The sequence below is a fragment of the Astatotilapia calliptera genome, chromosome 11 (assembly GCF_964374335.1).
Source record: "Astatotilapia calliptera chromosome 11, fAstCal68.1, whole genome shotgun sequence".
Classification (NCBI taxonomy): Eukaryota; Metazoa; Chordata; class Actinopteri; order Cichliformes; family Cichlidae; genus Astatotilapia; species Astatotilapia calliptera.
In genome coordinates, this window is record NC_137432.1 from 6,933,772 (window position 1) to 6,955,274 (window position 21,503).

The following is a 21,503-nucleotide window of genomic DNA, read 5'->3' on the forward strand; positions in this document are numbered from 1 at the left end:
GCATCAACTGCTGGCAGGACTGACTCACCGAGAAACTGGGTTTCCCTGGAGCAGGATTTAACTGGGAAGTACACCTAAGGCAAGTTTGGGGAGGACAAACAGCTCCCGCTGAACATTCACTGCTCAGTATGAATACAGACCATGAAAGCATGACTTTACAATACTTTTCATAACACGTCCTACAGGGATACCTGCCTTGTGGCGTCCAAATGTTTGTAGTGACATTTGTTAGCTTGCACTTCCTAAAAAATTGGAAATGACTTGTAAGACAGGTCTGCTTTACCCAGCTGATCATGTGTTGCTGCAGCAGTAACAAATGACAGGTTCAGGCATTGAAGAATCGTGCAAAGCCACAGTGGATATTCCAGTGCCATGGACCCTTGGTTGGTCTCAGATAGATAGCTTTAGCTGATGTAGCTGATATTATAATAATAATTTGTGACTGACTATAAATCATATTAGCTTCATATTAGCTTTAAGACAGCACTGATTTGTGTTCATGGACATTCATTTTATTTTGTTTGCTACCAGACAGCCTGGGGGCAGTTGTAAAGTACTCATGAAAGTACATTCATCCTATCTTTATTGATACAAATTGTTTGTTTGTAGTGGGATTAACACTTGACCAGTTTGGCCCCGATTGCTCAGTAGGAAGCAGCTAGACCCAGAACAAGCTAGGTGTTAAAGTCAAAGTTCAAAATGATGTCACAATGAGAATTCTGACACCATTCCTCAGTAGCTCCGATGTGCTGCATTACAACTTGAATTCTTTCTATTATAGAAAATCTTTCATTTCAGAATAAAATACATAGCTTAAAATGAGATAAAAGTGACATTTTATTTATTATTACATTAGGACACATTGACCTGCAGCAAATGTTAGGCTTTTCCTCAAGACCATCCATCCATTCGCTTCTTTATCCTTTTCAGGGTCGCGGGGGGCGCTGGAGCCTATCCCAGCTGTCATAGGGCGAGAGGCGGGGTACACCCTGGACAGGTCGACAGTCTGTCACAGGGCCAACACACAGGGACAGACAACCATTCACACCTAGTGGCAATTTGGATTAATCAATTAACCTATCCCCACAAGCTGCATGTCTTTGGACGGTGGGAGGAAGCCGGAGTACCCAGAGGGAACCCACACAAACACGGGGAGAACATGCAAACTCCACACAGAAAGACCCCGGCCTGATGTTGGAATTGAACTCAGGACCTTCTTGCTGTGCGGCAACAGTGCTAACCACCGTGCCACCGTGCTTCCTCGAGACCAATCAGTTGTTAATTTGAGAACGGGCTGTAATTTAAGAGTAGATATAATTTCTTTTCTTGGCTTGGCAGCATGCCTAGTTAGCATGTTGACATGTAGCTCAAACAGTCAGCTGATTATGATACTGCTGGAAGCAGCTGGCATGTATTTAGAAAAATATAGTCATCTTCAAATGTGTGCACTATCAAAAACACTTGCTTCACTGGTATACACAGCACAGTTTACCATGTCAGACATTGACATATAAGGCAGGCTTGTCCTTATATTATCAGAATATATACCATATAATTTGTTTTTCAAAGTTAAGCAAGTGTTTGTTACCTAAGCTTAATAAAATGATAACTGAAAGATAAAAATTAAAAGAAAGCGAATAGTGGCAAATGTGGCAATTTGGAAACATGACATGAGTTTGCCGTGGAAATGCCAATAGTCTCATTGAAAGGCTATTTAAAAACTATTATGCTTATATGGTAAAATAAACTAGAAAACATGCTTTAACTGGATTTAATGTGGCATCTTTGCGAGGACTGAAGCTGCTCTGAGAATGTCATAATAAAAAGGGATCAGAGGCTTTTGGATATAATTATTATAATAATCTTCAGACTGCAGCCTGACAGGAATTCTGAGTCACAGCCAAGATCACAGAGTGCTTTCTTTATATAAAAGGACAGTGTTCAATTACAAAGGTGGGACTAAATGCATTCGAATGGAATGGCAGAATACACAGACATCGGGCGAGCTTTAAATTAAAGGTCACACAACTCGTCACAGACAAAGCACAAGATAAATGTTGTACGCTATATGATTCACACAGAATTGAACAGTCAAACAATGCACGTAGAATCTCTAACAGAAGAAGAATTTTAATAACATGCTTGTTTTTTACAGGTGAAAGCATCACGTAAACATCTGCACCAGACTCAAAGACAAGAAGACCACCAAACACAGCACTGCAATCACACGTAAACCAGTTTGGAAATAACATCTGTGAGCTCTGAACAAACAGAATGAAAAAATCGATTGGCTGCCCCTCATGTGAACAGCAGAGAGGCTGATGTGGCCACAGCTGACTGAGGTGTACCGGAGCCAGCACTCCTCGATTTAAACCTGGACATATATGAGAAAGACACTTTGTTCCACGGGAGCTGCAGCGAGCTGCCTGTTTTCAGCGGCCCTGTGCGTGTTTTCTTAAACGTGACCTTCGCTCTTGCGATTACCCAGTGGAGGACAGCTGAAAACAACCCACGGCCTCCACCTGAGGTCAGACTCTTGCTGTAACACGTGGAGTAATTTTTGTTTCTTGGTCTTTTATATTTTTATTTTTTTGTTTCACTCAACAAAAATCAATTATGTTTTAAGGTAACAATAGATGAACTTTTGTAATTATTTTGAAACTCAGAACCACTTTGCTTCTATCGTTTCTCATCTAGCATTAATGTTTCTTTACTGCAAACAAGCTGCATACTACTATTTTACTTTCTCACTAAAACATGATATATTGTCTAAGCTTAGCTTAAAAGGAAAACCTCAAATCTGACCTAACATGGTTATATTTCTTTTGTGAAAACTACTGCAACTAGTTATTATTCCAATTTTTAAAATGTATTTTTAATCTTTATAGCACTTCTACAAACCCAGTTACAAAGTCTTTCACCTCTTGGATAAATAGGTTATAGGTCAAAGCTTGTGACAGTCCTGATCTAGTTAACCATAAACTAATGTTCATTCTTTGTAATAGCAACACAAAAGAAAGCCTGTTAAAAACAACATTAATATTATGTCATTATGTAGCATGTGACATTATTATTTTATTTTTTATATATGTAAACCTGCTGCCTGTATTTTTGTAGTTTAGCTCCATTGTTTTGTTTGGCAGCTGTCCATAAATTTAGTCAGTAAGTCTCTTACCATTAATTTGTGTTTTAAATTCAAATTTGTATCTATAAAAACAATTGTTACTTTTTGTTGACTTTTTTTAGGTTTTCAGCAAATATTTTTGTCGTGATTTCATGAAATTATTGATGACAAGAAAGTTGAAGGATATTGCAAAGTGTGTAAATCTAAATTTTGAGACCTTTATAGGACTCATTAAGTCACAGGTATCAGTTTAAACTTGATCTCTATGTTAAAAACAGGTCAGCAGGTAAAATGTTTTTGTAAATGTAAGAATGAAGGCAGTTTAAAATGTCATATTTAAACCAATTCGTGAAACAATATTATTAAACTTAATAAACTTTCAATGCAAAATAGCCCCAAAGTAAACATCTGCCTTTAATCAGCATTTAATCCTGGACGACCACTGTCTTGACCAACAATGAACAGCTCTATATTGAACCAATCGCACTGTCCTGAGGTGGTGGTTCCCAACCCCGTCTTCTTCACCATCGGAGCGGTGAGCTTTGCAGAGAACTTCCTTGTTGTGGTAGCTGTCATACGGAACAGAAACCTCCACTCGCCAATGTACTGCTTCATCTGCAGCCTGGCAGCCTTCCACGCCATCGCCAGCCTGACCAAAACCTTGGAAAACCTCATGATTGTGTTTGCTGATGTGGGACACTTGAATAAGAAAGGCTCTTCTGAGACCACGCTGGACGATGCAATCGACTCCCTGCTGTGCATGTCTTTCTTGGGGTCCTTTTTCAGTATCCTGGCCATTGCCGTGGACCGGTATGTATGGAGCTCTTGGATATGGAAACATAAATATTTTATCTTAAAATGGTTTATTTTATAGTGTGGAGAATGGTTTTCATGGCGAGATGAAAATATTCCACTCTAGGCTACTCATCCCCCAAAATCTCATTTTTTTTTGTTGTTATGCCTTAGAAAATCTCATTTTCTAAGGCATAACAATGCTTAGGGCTATTTGAAAACCCTTTTAAAGAAAGAACTGACTGTTACTTACAAGAACCCACAACCATGTTATATTTGCCACACAACGAATGATTTATTCTATTTGCTGCTAATCTAGATGTTCTAAATGGTTTCTCTATGGATCTGTGGCCCCGTAATGATTTATCCTCTGCTGATATTTATATAAGGAGAATTTAAAAAGCTTTCCACTGGGCTCTGACTCTTTGATGTACAGTTAAAGGCTTACTGCAGTGGCTTCCATCATGTCTACCCAAAAATCATGAATACTTTATTACTGCAATGATACTGTTTCTCCACGTTTTAGGCAGCTATCCAAATTTTAAAATCAGTCAAAGAAAAAGAGAATGCAACATATGCACATTTATTTATAGGTTTGTTTTTTTTAAAAGGGAACTCTGCTTACTTTCACTTATTTTTCAGTTATACCTTGACAGCCTGTGATAAGTTATGAGATAATGAAATGATTTGTTTCTCTTCCAGTTACATCACCATCTTCCATGCACTCCGATACCACAACATCATGACAATGCAGCGCACTGGGGCCATCTTGGGCATCATCTGGACTGTGTGCGGGGGCTTGGGCGTGCTGATGATATTGTTCTTTGACTTCAAGCTCATCATGATCTGCTTCGTCATATTGTTTTTCATCTCCTTGGTGATTATCTGCTCCCTGTATGTCTTCATGTTCATGCTGGCGCGCATCCATGCCAGAAAGATTGCAGCGTTACCGGTTGGTGGCAGGAACAATCATCACCAGCAGCGGTGGGGGAGCAACATGAGAGGGGCCCAGACCGTCACCATCCTGTTTGGGACGCTGGTGGTTTGCTGGTCGCCATTTTTTTTCCACCTTGTCATCATCATGGTGTGCCCCATGAACCCCTACTGCGAGTGTTACCGATCGCTGTTCCAGCTGCATGTGGCGCTGCTGACGAGCCACGCCCTCTTCGATCCGGCCATATATGCCTTCCGCATCGCCGAGCTCAGGCACACCTTGAGGAAGATGCTGCTTTGTTCTGACTGGAAGCTCTGCTCGTAGAGACACCTGCTTGCTTATTTTATTTTAGTCTGTTTATCCAGTCAAATGTTAGCTTTTCATCAAAGTGTCCTTCGCTCAGTTGAATATTCAAATTTTAGCGTGAACTGTGAACTTGGTTGCCGCTAAGCAGCTGTTTCTCCAAAGGGAATTCTTTAGAGACATTCTAACATCCCGTGTATTTGAGTAGGCACTGTGGCACTGACTACTGTCCGTCAATCTCCTCTCTGTTTTGCTTGAATCCACTGTCTCCTCCTTTCTCCCAACACTTGGATGTTACCTACTTTCAGAAGTGTCAATGCATTCATGTTTGAAATGAACCTCCTGTGCTAACATCCCAACGCATCCATTTTAGAGAGCCTGTTACCAATGAACATGCATTTTTTTTCTCAAACCTGAGTGACACGATGTCCACATTTACAAATGTGAAAATAAATTGACAACGCTCTCATTTCACTATCTGCTTTTATTCAGACACAATAAAAAATAAGTCATCTTAAGCCAACAAAACATCACTTATTTGAACTGAAGCTCACGTTTACATTTCTTCATGCCATCACCGAACATGAAACATGATCCCACAGCTGTTTGCATTGTGTCACTGCACATATACACAGAACTAAGCATACAACGAGCAATCAAAACACAAGCTAAACCTTGATCCAGGAACATATAATGTTCAGTGTTCTTGCTGCTGCCTTTTGTGGGAACGAAAACAGAGCACTTCACAATAATCAGCAACAATGAATCATTCTGCAAAACTGCACAAATGCTGCACTGGAAGTGGATGTACACTTAGCAAAATATTTGTTTTCTTTACTAATTAAACTTACAATGGAGACAAAACAATGTACAGTTTTACATCAATATTCAAAGCACTTTTCATTGTGTTATACTTTTTTGATCTTACATTTTCAAAGTACTTGCAATAAACATTAAAGGAAATAACAGTAAGGCAATTACAAGACTGAACGAAGAAAAACATCCTCTTAGCGCTGTTGTTTTCTCTTAAAACAACTCTTATATTACTTTCCATCCACAAACCAAAATGCATCAGCCTGAAAACATGAACAATATAAACAACTTTCTGTTTTTGCAATAAATACTGATACGTAACAGCAAATAACTCGTTTCTTTTAGTATCTACCGCACAGCAACATTCTGTATGAAAGAGCAGTTTCAGCAGATGGCTGCATTTCCGGTAAAAATCTGTCAAGCTTCTCAGTTTGGAGGTAGACACCACCAACACACACTTACAGAAGGTATAGTGAAGCTATTTGTACATTCATTTTTACATTTCAAGCAGCTTTACATAGCTTTATACATGCCCAGTAGAGTGGCATTGAGAAGTGATCACTGGGGGTCACAGTGACTCAACAGAGCAGTGACTTTACATTCAGATCATAGCAGAAATTGCTGTGCTACCGGGCGGATTTGAGACGTTTGCTTGTTAAGTGTAGCACTAATGCAGCACAGGGCGAACAGCAGCAGGCAGAAAACTGGCTGATGACAAGTGATGTCATTCAAAAGTTCAGCTTAGCAGGGCAGACAACTTCTCCAGTGTACAGATAACAAGCAAGGTGTTTGCAGTGAGGCCATTTACAAATAATGTGCAACTGGTGGGTTTGGTTGCATTGGGTGTAAACACATAATCCTCCAAAGGAACACTGAGTCCATTAGGTGTATGAGAAAAAAAAGAATCAGCTCAATATGCAATTCCTGTTTGTCGAAGAGTGCTCATATACCTCCTTTAGAACATGTGCATGCAATCTGAGCGGCATTAGTTCAAAATATGTTTTCCTCCTAAAATGACAAACTATTATAAAAAACCTGAAGATGTGCTAAAACCTATAAGAATCAGAATTGGTCAGATAGTCACCGCTCTGTAACCACCTGAATTTTGGAGGTAGATAACCTCTCAAATCTGTCAGTATTCTTGCATTAGAGCAGTGCACTGGCCTTTTTGGGGCTTTCATGGTGTGTTAGGCAACATTTTACCTCCATCACACTGCCATCATTGCACACTAGTATTATGAAATCACTTTTACAGCTGCAGGTGGTGCTTCTGTTTAGCCGTATGTGCCTTCTGCATCACTAGACCTTTGTTTTAAAAATGTCTTTATAAATCGACTATATTTATTTAGCTTTTATTTATTCTAAATATGAAAACAGTTGTTTTCTAATGGCACTGATTTACATTCATTCGCTGGCACTTTTTAAGTCAACCCAAATGTTAGACCTGTACTACCACTGATCAGGGTCTTTACTATGAAATGAGTTAGGCATACTCAAGATATCTAATTGTTATCTGGTTTCACAAAGCCTCCCGTCAGCAGTCATGTTAAGTGGCTATGCCAGTTGTCATCAGCTCAGTAAGTCAACCCAGAATCCCCCAATTCTAGATGTAAGAATTCCATATAAAAGGAGCGGTAACATGGATCATTCTAGTGCTGCCTGTTTGTCTTCTATTACAACCTGTTTTCTTAAGAATGAAGAAATTAAAAACACAATACAGGCTAAAAGGAACAAATGATTAATACATTAATAAAGTAAATTACTTGTATTCTTACTAGTAAATGATTTGTGAGCAAGTAAAGAACAAAGTCAACAATTGAAAGGATTTACTGCTTTAATCAGCTTCTTTTGAAGATTTTGCCACGACACAAAAGGCTATAGATAAATTAAATTGCTTTGCAGTCACCAGGAAAAAAAGTTAGAAAGTTTTCCTCTCAAACCACATCCCGCTTTGTAGTTAAGGGCCTATGCTATCTCTTGAATCTTAAAAGCAAATGCTTCCCTTTCTTCCTTCAGTTTTTCCAGCTTGGCGTCAGAAGCAGACTAAAGATTTCTCAAGACAAAATTTCTAATCGACAAAATGACGCTATTTGACATTAAAGCCGTTCCATATAATGGCAGCTGGCTCATTTGACCATTACCCTCTCCAGCAACAGCTTCATTCAGGCAGAAAAATCCAGGAGTAAAAGAAGAATTACAGACATGCTAGTAAGAAAACCAATAAACTGGATCTTCCATGCTAAAGTCAGTTGTTTCTGTGAAATCAATACATAGGGCTACTTTGATGGCTGCATGGTCCTACAGGATCTAATGAAAAAACATTTAGTTTTTGTTCATAAAGTCACAAAGTAAAAAAGAACTGTTAAGCTTTGAAAAATAGAAATTTTCTTTCTGTGGTAAAAAGTAATCTATGTGATCTATGACGTATTTGTTTGACCTTGTCATTACTTACCTACAGTGCAACGTATTCAATATGTTCACGTTAAGGCTTGTTTTCTTCTTGTTATTTTCAATGTAAATATATGGCTGCGTCACCATTTTTCAAGCCTATAATCCTTAAAACCATGTGATGTTGATGGAAAAGCCCTTGATCACCTAAGCAGCCATCCAGGCTGTGCAGATCCATAAAAAGACCATAAGAGGGTCTGATTTTAACCATAAGAGATCTTACATTTATAAATTATGCTGAAACTGGTGGGAAATGAGAGGATTTGACTTTCTTGAAATATAAAATAAGCTGCCAGTTTTCCGCTTCATTTCATAACCTTTGACCAATTTTCTGGAAACCTCCACTTTCCTCTGTTTAATACACCTAAATTATTTCTTTTATGTTTTTACATATGCTGACAGCCTTGTGCATCTTCCTATTCTTTAATGTACTCTGGCATTACAATTCAATTTTATTTATAGAGCACCAATTCATAACAAAGGCCATCTCAAGGCACTCAATATTGTAAGCTAAAGATCCTACAATGTTTGAAAGACACGCCAACGATCACACGGCCCTCTATGAGCAAGCAATTAATGACAATGGAAGAAAAAACTCCCATTTGACAGGAAGAACCCTCCAGCAGAACCAGGCTCATCTACAATGATTGATTGGGGGTTAGGAGAATGAGAAGAGAACAGAGCGAGACAGGACAAAAGCAAAACTATAGCAGAGACAGCCAGAGTTTAATAATGGTTAATGATTAAATTCAGTAGTGGTGCACAAGAAGCGCTCTGTGCATCATAGGAACTTTGTAGTGTGGCTGCCTGTGAGGATCATTAATCTCCATTAAATACTCAACATTGATTTCTTGCAAGTGGTGAAACCATCCAGACTATCCAGGTGGCACCAAGGGGAACTGCCGTTTTTGCCATCTTAAAATTGTCTTTGTTTTTGTTCTAAGTTTGCCTTTGTTAACAGGACATGTACACACCAAAGAAAATAAGTGAAACTGTAGATTCCAGTACCTAATAGACAAACAGAGTATAGGCAACTGCAGCTACAAAGAGCATTTTACAGGGTTAGTTCAGCCAACATGAAATCCTTTATTACATGAATGATGTCTGAGAAATCACTTTCACTTTAGTAATGTTTTAATTGATGTCTGGTTTTAGATTTAACTGGACAACCATTGCTGGCCCTGATGGAACACCCAGTGAATGACAGAGAGTCTTCTATGCAGAGGACGTGCTACTCTTTTTCTCTGACCCTCCTGAAATTCAAAATAATTATTTAGCATCTCAAACAGATTTGGTAGAGGACTCTGTGAAAGATGTGGAAAAGATTTTTGATTATTATATTCAAAATCTGAATAAATATAAGTGTTGTTTCACTTGCGCTTGTTTTGTGTGTGACTCTGCATTCAATATTGGAAAATATTCAGTTCATAACTGACAGTGAACTAAAACATAATTCACTGCCCTGATATGCTCATGCTGTTCTAGGTAGACTGTTACATTTTCACAATTTAAAGCTTAAGGGTCTTTAAAAAAAAACTAGATACTACTTACTAACCGAAGCACTACTCTCCATAACTGGGAAACAGACTTTGATGTGTAAAATTGCTGTTTTAATTTGTAGTCACAGCTTGAAAGAAAAGCGAGAAAAAAAAAAACTAAACAAAACTCACTAACATATGGATGTGGATAATTCTTACCACACCTTCCCCAACTTTTGCTGACTTCATTGCCTTTGTTAATTTATGCATGTGAGGTTAATGTTCAAGGAAGTACATCCAGCCGTCTAAATTAACAAAGGGTACATTCGGGTACATTTGGCAGCAGTTCTGTAATTTAAAGCCAGTATATGAGCACTCTTGCAGCACTGAAAGAAAAATATCCTGTCTATCCATTTGGCTACTGCATCAGACATATTCTGGGAACAGAGAATAAAAATCTTGCCAATTAAAAAAGAAAGGCCAAAGGAAAAAAGATAAAAGAAATGTCAGGGAGAATGAAAAGCAGGCCACAAACAGTTTTGTGTGACGCACGTTAATATGAATCATGGGCTTGGACTTTAGATGATCCTAACTAAGCCTTAAAATAATGCATCTAGTAAACTTTTTGTGTACATGGTGGACGCATTAGGAGATAACTCAATGTTCCAGTCTCCTTTCCAGCTTATACTTTTCAATAGTTGCTTGTGTGACGGTACACTGTACTGTCTGAAAAGTGCAGTGAACCAGTCCTTGGGTAGTAGTATTTCTATTCCAGCGTCATATTCGGTCAGTTCACTTTACCCATCCTTTCACTGGTCTTTTCTATTTCTCAGTACTTACCAGTCAAAGCACAGATGTTCGTGCAGACGTTTCTCAGACTGTAACAGCAGATGATCTCCTTAAACGTCTTCCTCATCTCCTGACTCCTGAAGGCATAGATCAGTGGGTCAATCACTGAGTTGCACATGATGAGGATGAGGTACATGTTGAAGTGGGACATGAAGCACACGCAGTAGAGATTCCGTGGGCAAGAGATCATCAGGATGAGGTGGAGAAAGAAAGGAGCCCAGCAGACGATAAAGATCCCCAGAAGGATGGTCAGTGTGATAGCCCCCTTCATGCTGGTGCGCTGATGGATGGAGTTGTAGCCGGGCAGGGCAGCAATGCGCTTCACGTGCGAGCGAGCGAGCATGAACATGTGACTATAGAGGGAGGCCATGATGAGCAGCATGGCAAAAAACATAGAGATCAGGCAGATGATCACAGGAGTGGAGTCTGAGTAGATAATGAAGACAATTCCGCAGCCAGTGCAGAAGGTCCAGATTCCCCCGATGATACAGCCAGCTCTCCTCACCGTCATGATGTTGTGGTACCTCAGTGCATAGAAGATGGTGACGTACCTGTGGATAATAACATAGTATCCACCTCAGTAACCTCTAATTTTATGTCAACATTTATTGCTCACTGATGAATTACAAAATCGTTTCAAGTCAGAAAACTTGACATTTAAACATAACGGGGACTGTGTGTGTGCTGAATACAATAACTCACAGAGAGGGAACCAGACTACAGGTCACATGAAGTGAGACATTTATTCTTGAGACATTCAATATTCAATGAGGATAACGTTAGGCAACCTTGGGTTGTTGATCACGCATAACGTACATTTATACATAAAAGGTGCAATTTTGTTATTTGGTGGCTCTGTTGTAACCTCTGGTATGAATGTAATTTATATGTCTTTGAGACAATCTCGTAAATATTAAATGTCACTGAGAAACCAAATTAATATCATATTGTCAAGTTTCCTGATTCTTGCACACCATGTATTTATACCTGATTCATATACTGAATCAGAGTCAGCCTAATATGGACCCGAGTCCACCTCTTTCAAACAGCCTCTGGGGATGGTACAGTATCATCCAGTATGATGATCTATGCAATGTTTGCAGTTTTATACATGCTCCAGTACATGAAGGAATAGCAAGCATGGAAAAGGGAACAAAAGGAATGCCAATATGTTAGAAAGAGTAAGATTTAACTCAGTTAAATGTATATGGATCAAATATCAACATGTCTGACAAACATTTAAAAAAGAACAGTTTTTCCAGTTATTCTACATTCATTATTAAGCAGACAATTGATTAAATGGTAATCAATGGTAACAAAGACACACTTTTAAAATAGTGATCACATGCTAAATGTAGCTGTGAATGGTTGTGTGCAATCAGGACGAACTAATAAAGAACAGGCACTGAATAGTTTGAAGGCCTTATTGCAATTCTTCCAATTATTGTCATTTGTTAGGTTCTAGAACTAAGAAGTTACAAAATTACTGTTTAGAGCGGCATACTGGTGCTCCGTAAACCTGCGTGGGTTCTTTGGCTTCCACCCACAGTCCAAAGACTTGCATGGTAGGTTAACCCACCGAATTAGGAGATTTGAGGCAGACCTTTTTGAAATAGAATGGTCAAAATGAAAGCACAAGATCAAGAAAGTGTGCCATCGGTGCTTATGAAATATTCATCTCTTAATAATACAGCTTTGCTGTTAAATATTCAGGCTCCAAGTTGAGCTCAAGCTCAGATGAAATTAAAAGATCCATTTTTTTCAATGTGAAAAGCCCATAAAAAGACACGAATGGTGAAGATGAAAAAAACCTGCACATTTCAAGGGTTTAAAATCTACTTCACAAGCATACAAAAAAGGAAAAGAATGAAAAGGGAAATCAGAGAAAGATGGACATTTTCTGAGTTTTCTGTCTTGCCAGATAATTTATTGCAAAGTAAAAAGTAGAAAAAACTAAAATTTTCTGCCTGTCTTAACATTTGCACAGATGCATTAGAGTAAGCAGCGATCCCCATGATGAATGAACCAAATTTGTTGTGTGTATCAGAGAAAGAAGGTGGAAATTAAGACATAAAATGTCAATTTAAAACAAAAAATTAAACTGCATCAAGGCTGGTTTACTCATCTGCTTAAAATTTAATTCATTCACACAGTGAGACAACAAAAACACTTTGATCTGTTCAGCACTGACAACTAAGATTTAGTGCAAGCAGTATTTTTCTCTCCTCTTTACCCCACACTGTTCCAAAAAATAGTAATGTCAAATGATTTTACTGTGTATTTTACAGATGTGTACTGTTTTTCTAGAATATCATTACATTTACATAAGTAGACTGTGATCTGACAAGTCAAATGTAAAATAACATAACATCACTGTAAATGTAATAAAACACAATTTACTTGTTTGTTAAATATATTTTGTTGTACATATGCATATTTAGATCGTAAAAATACGTCCAGGAATGTCTCCCATCATGCCTTGGGACATGTTCTTGTTCTATTGTTTATGGTTACGTTACTTTTAACTGTTATCTTGAATGTTGTGTTTACGCCGTGGTGTAGCGTCACTGACAGTTGTTGTTTTGTAGAGAGAGTGCTGTACCATGAGTGACTTCTGCAGGGCCGGCCCGTGGCATAGGCCGTATAGGCAAATGCTAAGGGCGCCGTCCATCAGGGGGCGCCACGCCAGTGCCACAAATGTTGAAAAAAAAAAAAAGTTGGTACTATTATTTCTAAATACAAAAAATAATCCCACGTTAATTAAAATGCAAAGTAAAGCTTATTTAATAGAAATATTATTTGTTACAACATTACGCCCCCCCTCCCCGCACGGTGCGCCCCCTCCCTTCCCGTATCATGGTTCCTTTTGGACGTCGCCACATCAAAAAATCAACACAAGATGTCAAAACGGTCAAAACTGTTTTAACGTCAGTTAATATTGTGGAGGGGGCTAAATTGTTATGGAAAATAATAATGTAACGTTAGGTAATTACAGTACTCCCACCTTTCCCACCATTCCTCATTTGTATTCATCTTTTAAGCAGGTGTTTTTTGTTTACATTGTTATTGCCTTCTGGTTAGCTAATGTTTACCCTGCAGGTAATAGTCACTTTTCCACCCCTGTATATATTATAGTTGTAAGCCTAGTTATTAAAGTGCACATCATTAGTGTTAATTAAGCAATATCACATGAGAGGGAATGCTGTTTTTTAATATGAGCACTGCTGTGATTCGGTCAAAGATAATCATAACATAACATTCTCATATGATATTATACTGTTACTTTGCATTCTGCTATTCAGCATTTCACTGTAATGATGACAATAAATTGAATCTAATCTAATTTGCATATCAGTTAACATCATACATATATCTCTTTGGTTTTTCATTTATATTATATCATTTCATTTTATTCCTGGAATCATCTGTTTTTATTATTAGACTCAGTGGTGTCACATACTCCTCTCTTCAGATGCACTGTTGAAGTTTCTAAATCCCACCCCTGGGCCATCTACCACATCTACCGCTGCTGCCTCCACTTCAGCAGCACAACCCACCAGTGATGCAGCATCAGCAGCACAACCCAGCCATGATGCAGCAGCATCAAGCGGTCTTCCTGTTGCCTCCACCTCAGCAGCACAACCCACCAGTTTTGCAGCAGCATCAAGCGGTGTTCCTGTTGCCTTATTTATATTATATTTTTAATTTATTTTATCCAACTTGTTGACACGTTTTATTGTGTTTATGTATGTAAAAGTTTATTGTATTTCATATATTCATTTTTTATTTTTTGTATTCATTTATTTATTCATATATTTTTTTATCTTGTTAATTATTCTGATTGTGAATTTGCTTTCTTTAAGTAAAAAAAAAAGGTCAAAGACAAAGCTATTCGGTTTCTTGTGAGTACATACACTGCACTGCAGATGTAGGGGGGCGCCACCTAAAATCTTGCCTAGGGCGCCAGATTGGTTAGGGCCGGGCCTGGACTTCTGTTGTGCTGTTGTTGAACCTTGAGGCATATTGTAGCACCGAAAGTGTTTTAATAAAGAGCTCCTACCAGCTTGGGGTTAAATAACAAGCTCAATCTCTCTCTGTGAGCTTCTTTGTTAAGATTTCTCTGCATGCCACAATGTAAAACATTGCACGGACACGCTGTGCTAATTATATATTTTGAAAAAGAAATGTAGAGGTAGGAATTGCAATTAATATAAATAACATGACGCTAAGCATCGGCCAATGAATGTGAACTAACAACAAGGTCGCGGGTAACGCTGCGACCAGAGGAAAAAAACCCTAATATGAAGGTATTTTACTGCATTTCACGGTAATGTTCTGTTCTTCTAGAATATCATTAAAGTTACGTAAATAGACTTTGACTTCACATTTTGAATGTAAATTAATGTTAAATCACTGTAATGTAATACAACATAATTGTCATGATTATCAAATGTATCTGTCTGTACATATGCATATTTAGATTGTTAAAATACATTCACAAATGTATCATGATCTCACAAATATCTGTCTGTTATTTGAAAGATTGAACTGTTGAATTCAAATGTAATGCTATGGAAAAGTATATAACATGATCCCTATAAGCTTGTGTTACATCACATAAGTATTATTATCGCTGCTAGTTAGGCCGTTCGTGGCTCAAAAGTTGGCAGTTCTCCTTGTGAGCAGAAGATTGCCGGTTCGCGCCCCGGCTCGGACGCTCTCCGCCGTTGTGTCCGTGGTCAGGACTCTTCACCTACTAGTGATGGCCAAAGGGGCCGATGGTGCGATATGGCAGCCTCGTCTCTGTCCCAGGGCATGCAATCAATTATTACGTAAACCAACTGTTAATTGTATATTTCTGTACATTTACGTATTATGATTCATATTTCCACATTCAGTGACCTTGTTTATAGGTAATTTCATCGTTTGATCGCGTAAAAATGTTCCTAATTTAATGTCTAAAAGCACTTGGAAAAGGCAGAATCCCATGTCAAATTAGCTCAACAAACTCTATTTTCATTACTGAAAATAACCGTATTTTTATGGGACAGTTATTTTCTGTTATTTTACGGTCGTATTTTTGGCGCCCCAGCTGCCGGAATATTACCGTTGTTTTAGGATGTTTTTTTTAACAGTGCATATGTGTATTTGTACAGGTATATAATGACTTTAATATATTCCCTTTGGGTTTTTTTTCTTTTCTTTTCTTTCTTTCTTTCTTTTTTGTTTGCTTTGTTATGTTTCATGCTTTTCTTGATAATGAATAAAAACTGTTTAAAGAGAGAGAGAAAAAAGGAAATGTCAGAGGGAACACATGACAGGAATTAACTGAACGAGTGCCAAATAAGCACTGCCTCAATTTTCCTTAAAATTAATCATAAAATTACAGGGTCCTTTTTTGTTGTTATAAATTGTAACACGTCAGTTATGTTCAAGAACATTATTAGGAAACTGGGGGCTGTGGTGTTGGGCTGATGGATGAGGATTCATTGTGACTAGAGCCTTCAATTAAAATATATATATATATATATATATATAAATATATATAAAATATATTTGTGCTTATACTCCCTTCCATCATTACCTGTCCACAGCAATGGCCAGCAGGCTACACATGGATGCAACGACAGAGATGCAGATCATGGAGTCCACCATGTTGTCCATCTGCCTGATAAAGTGATCCTCCACCACCAGCTGCCTGTTGTTGAGAAGATAAATGATGATGGTCTCCCAGGCGTTGGACACACTCACCAGCATGTCTGCTACTGCCAAACTGCAAAAAACCAAAATACTTTATACAACCTTTATTCTGCAAACAGATGTTCAAATAAATGTTTCTATATGCACTTCCTTCTGTGTATTCAGGAGCTGACAGAATAGCTGCATTCGCTCTCCTGTTGCGTAAACACTTTCTTCTCACAGTCATACTGGGAAAACCAATTAATTGATTTAATGCCTGAGTACAGTCTTTCACATTCTCCGGAGGTGCAGTTGAGGCAATGCTTTGACAGTCACATGCACTCACAGCCTTTGCACAAGCAACAAAGCCAGCAAAGATGGTGGAAAAATGGATCCTATCTCCCCAGTTAAAAGTGGTCACAAAAAAAACCCTGCACTGCAGGCAGACAGACAGACGCTTGATGCTGTTTCCAAACACTGTTTCTAAATAATACTAATATTTTAAGAGCTTCTTAAAAATAAACAACACGTCTATGCTATTTATGTATATTTACATGTAAAATTTGATGTTTTTCCACAGCAAAAATGGTTAAAACAGTGATCCTATAACTGCTGGTGGCTGATGGTCAGAGTATACATATATAGTGTGCATAGTGTGAACAGAGGCAGGGGCGGATCTAGGCAAATTTTCTTTGGGTGGCATGGAAATCAAATGGGGTGGCAAAATCAAAGCAATTTATTTTTTACACATATGCATGTGTTACATTCTGTAATATGTATTATATACAGTTAAAATACATCAAAAGCAGTAAGTATACAGATGTTTCATATAAACACGTACTCTATAATTTTCTTTTTCTTTAGCCCACATAATTAAACATTTCAGTTACATAAAACATGTGAATTTTGATTTTATGTACTAGCCTGTATGATGAATAACTTTGTAGCCCAATAAGCATAAAATCAATAAAGCTACACAACATGAGGTGATTCATTTACAAACACAAGTCTAACTAAAGTTTCACAATCTTTTTTAATTAGAAATAATCAAATTGCTTAAATTTACACAAAATGCCACAAATGAACCCATTTTTTCACAAATTTTTCATGTTTTATTTGGTTAACGCTCTGGGGTCCAGGGAATAATTGGCCATTTCGGACTATTTTTTTATTTTATTTTTGTGATTCACCTTTAAATTTATTTATTTATTTTTGCCTTGCCTTGTTCTTTTCAGCACAATCTCATCTGTCTGAATTTACAGTTATTTTTTCCTTCACTGTACTAACACAATTGAACTGAAATCACACACAAACATATGAGCCAAGTAAGGAAAAGGTTCTTTCACTGTAAAAACCACAAACATGTTTACAGCTCTCTAGATACACCACTCAGAACCTGATTAGTCCCAATTTTAACTCTGAATTGTTTGCCCTGGACTAAATTTAGAGTCAGGAAAAGTCTAGTTTTAGTTGACACATTATTTCAGAGGTGTCGCAGAGCAAGGTTAACAATCTGGCTGTTGTTAGTTTTCTAGATTTTCCACAGCTTTCCACGTTTGGACTCCATGCCTTGACTTGACAAATGATTCGTATAATGAGTAAAAGCTTCTTGGCCAGAAGAGGTGATATTTAAAACATGTAGCTTAAGATGTATTTCTATGCTTTGGTGCCATTTTGGTGTTTTGGTGTTCAAATGAGAATTCATGAAACTACAATAATATGTTCTCCAGGACATCTAGTTGAACCTTGTTGGCAAAGCAATTTGTTCAAGTGCCAAAGAAAATGACAGCCAAGTCTCACAGAAATAATAATGAGCACAAGCTCTTAACACCACGTTGAGTGGAGGTGGCATGTAATATGTTAAGATTACAGCCCACAGGAAGCAACAGGCTCTCCTCTATTGTCTTGGTTACCAAGGCAGCATATTATATCACAATAAACATCGTGGACTGACTCACCAAATACTCACAACTTACCTATAGAGAGAAGGAAAACAACACATTAAGTAGGAATGTATTTCTTTTTCCCCCCATGAATCGAATGGATTTTCAAATAAAAGATAACAAGTGTTATCGTGCAGTAACTCGCTGTACCTCAGTGTTACGCCGTGGCAGTCATTCAGAACCACATGAACAGAAGCACTATACAGCTCGCCAGAAATTCAAAGACTTAGTTGAATGTCTGCTGTGTCTCTGCACAGCTGAAACACGTTTGCTTTTGTCTTAGTAAGAGGATTAAGTCTTTCAAATCAGAAGACAGACCCAAACAAAGTCACAAGAAATTGGTGCTGATGTGAAAACAGACATCCAAGTATTTTTCTGATTTATACAGTAGGGTCATTAAAAGTGTGACTTGATTTTGATGTGGCAGCTGCCCCAAATATGTCATGATTTTTGAGTCCACAGATCTCTATTGGTTGGAGACAAATTTAAAGAAAGAAGGTTAATCATAAGTTGTTTAAATCATCGTTACCTAATGATTAGTCTAAGGAGGCCACAAGATTATAAAATCAAAAAGCCTCTTTTGTAACTCCCTGCTACAAATGGTTTTATTTAACCATTTATAATCAGGATAAAAGATTTATGTCATTTTCAAGAGTTCACATGTTTCCTCTGGCAACACATGCTGCATGACATTTTTCTAAGTGGAAAGAATGATTAGATTTCACATTGGATTATATTGGAAATCTGCTTCTGCCAAGCTCAGGATGACCAATTATCTTCAACTGTTCTTCGGCTTTTATAAATAAACCAACTTTTCCACTTCAGGCAAAAGAAAAATATTTTTTGCACAACTGAGCTTTTTAATCAGTTACATAAAGGAGAAGGTTTGGAAATTGAAACTCATTATTTCTTTGAATTCTGGCAAAAAATCCTGTTGTGTAATCACATAGAAGCATACTCTAGACTGTCACCTTGAAGTCACACTTCTACAAAACAAAAGTTCGCTCTACCTGAGCCTGTAAGCCATCTACTGTAAATTGCTTTTTATGGTTACTTGTATTATTTTCCTTTCTTACTTACTTGCTTGTTTGCTTGCTGGCATGCTTCCTTGTGTTCTCCTTGCTTTCAATTTAAAAGAGACCAGTAGGATAGCTCGCTTGGCATCTCCTGCCAGGCAGTTCCACAGCTGAGGGGCCTAGTAGGCAAAGGCCCGGTAACCTTTCATGACCTTTCCAGAACCTTTATTCATGAACCTTTAACAGAGCACTGCCAGAGGAACTCAGGAGCCAGACTATTCTCAATAAAAACTACTGTTAGCCAGTGAAGGGCAACAGGGAGGGATTGGTATGTTGTGGTTGCTTCTCTTTCTGTGGTTTTAAAGCTAGGCAACATCAGCTGTAGCCTCTGGAGCAGAGTAAAGTGCATTACAATATTCAATTCTATAGACGATAAAAGCATTGATGACCTTTTTAGAACAGAAAGGATTAATCTAATCCTGGATAGCTGTCTCGGTTGTACAAAGCAGGACTGAACCACTTTAATCATTTGTGTCACAAAAGATAAATCAGGATCTTTCTAAACATAATTGATAACGGTTCATGTCTATTAATTACATCAACATAGGCTACTCCGAAAGTTATCGGTTCAGTGTCTGGCAGATACCTAAAATCCATCCACACAGGGGGTTATTCACATTGCATTGAAGCTGACAGTTGTTTGCTAGGGAATATTCCAGGATCGTTGTTGTGATTTCATTATTAGTTATTATTAATAGTACTGTTATTATTTTTCCACAGTATGTCTTTAGACCCATCTTCCTCAACCCCAACTGGTGGCAACGGATGGCTGCCCCTGCATGGTTCTGTCAGAGATATAATGTATTCCTTCTCATCTGAGGCTTTCTGGGTGTTATTGTAGGGTCTTTACCTTAGAAGTTGAAGTAACTTGTTATGATTTTACACTACATAAATAAAACTGAACTGAATTGAATTGACTGAACTGCTGAATTGCTTTCCTAGGTCATCCTCAAACGTATTTGCTATCAGGTCATAGGTCAGTCAGGATGGTCTAATGGAACGTATCCTGCACTCTCACTGATAGTTGCTTCAATCACTTGCATCTAAGTTGAGAAATGTTTATCTCATTGTTTTGTTTGTTTGTTTGTTTTTGCTTTTTTGAAGTTGTTACATTTTATTGTCTTTCTGTGGTCTCTGGTCGCCGCATTCCTCCAAAATGCTTCCTGTGTGGATGCAGCGTTGTTATGGTCGTTTGAGAAGGGCTTGAAAATAACAATGTGAACTCAAATGATATGGGCCTTGAGGGGAGGCATGCATTGTTATCCAATTATAATGGTTACATTAGGGTGTATTCTAATCCTAAATGTATCCATTTACACTAATATGTTGACAAGAGTGAACAAGGTTTCACTTGGGACCTATATTGCATTTTGCCCCTGGGAAAGGCTGTATTACACCAAGACAGAGAGTAAGCACTGAAGGATAGAAGCATATTTTAATAAACTGCTGCTTAACAAAATCTTTTACACATGGTAAGCTCACTTTATTAAAACGGTTTTGGGTGGTCCTCGTACATTATTATGTTATTTTCCCCTTTATGTCTTAAACCACTGAGGAGTTTACCTGCAGACAAAGAAGTACATGGGGGAATGTAGGTTCTTGTTCTTCACTATGGCTGTGATGACTAAAATGTTCTCCAGCAGTGAGATGATACCCAGGATCAGAAAGACCTTAGGAGAGGAGATCAAAATACAGACCAGTGAAGAGACAGTCGGGGTAGTGGTAGCCAAGAAGAAATCACGAGATAAATAAATGAATCCAAAGTGCTACAGACCTCGATAGCGATGTGGACCTGCTCGCATGCTGCAGGTTTGGAGGTGCTAGCCTTCTCTGATAGTGGAGGGATCAGGGTGTAGTTTTGATGATAATAGGAGTAGCCCCAGGTAGAGTTACCCAGCAGCACCTCCTCTTGGTAGGAGGATTCATCAGACACATTCATCTCTGCTGTGGGTCGGGTCTGGATCATCGCAACTCTTACCTGGAGGCCATTTTTCAAGCAGGCTGAAAGAAGAAACAAGAAGAAGAACGTGAGACTGTGTCATGCTTTCACGTAAGCTTTGTAAT

The 21,503-nt window shown here is 38.1% G+C and overlaps 2 protein-coding genes across 4 annotated transcripts; one reads left to right on the top strand and one right to left on the bottom strand.

Moving 5' to 3' along the window:
• The first annotated feature begins 1,911 nt into the window (after nucleotides 1-1,911).
• On the top strand, nucleotides 1,912-5,622 carry mc2r (melanocortin 2 receptor). Of its 3 annotated transcripts, none has more exons than XM_026184356.2 (3): nucleotides 2,178-2,626; nucleotides 3,547-3,934; nucleotides 4,619-5,622. In XM_026184356.2, the coding sequence occupies exons 2-3, from the start codon at nucleotides 3,582-3,584 to the stop codon at nucleotides 5,172-5,174; spliced, it is 909 nt and encodes a 302-aa protein (XP_026040141.1). In that variant the 5' UTR covers nucleotides 2,178-2,626; nucleotides 3,547-3,581; the 3' UTR covers nucleotides 5,175-5,622. The 3 variants fall into 3 exon arrangements, with proteins under 3 accessions (XP_080163888.1, XP_026040141.1, XP_080163889.1); XM_080307763.1 differs by having other exon boundaries at nucleotides 2,178-2,527; XM_080307762.1 differs by having other exon boundaries at nucleotides 1,912-3,934.
• LOC113031870 (melanocortin receptor 5-like) lies at nucleotides 5,620-21,412 on the bottom strand. The gene is made up of 4 exons (XM_026184355.2): nucleotides 21,214-21,412; nucleotides 21,003-21,109; nucleotides 16,326-16,514; nucleotides 5,620-11,292 (listed from the first exon to the last, which is right to left on the bottom strand). The coding sequence occupies exons 1-4, from the start codon at nucleotides 21,403-21,405 to the stop codon at nucleotides 10,722-10,724; spliced, it is 1,059 nt and encodes a 352-aa protein (XP_026040140.1). The 5' UTR covers nucleotides 21,406-21,412; the 3' UTR covers nucleotides 5,620-10,721.
• Between the last annotated feature and the right edge of the window lie 91 nt (nucleotides 21,413-21,503).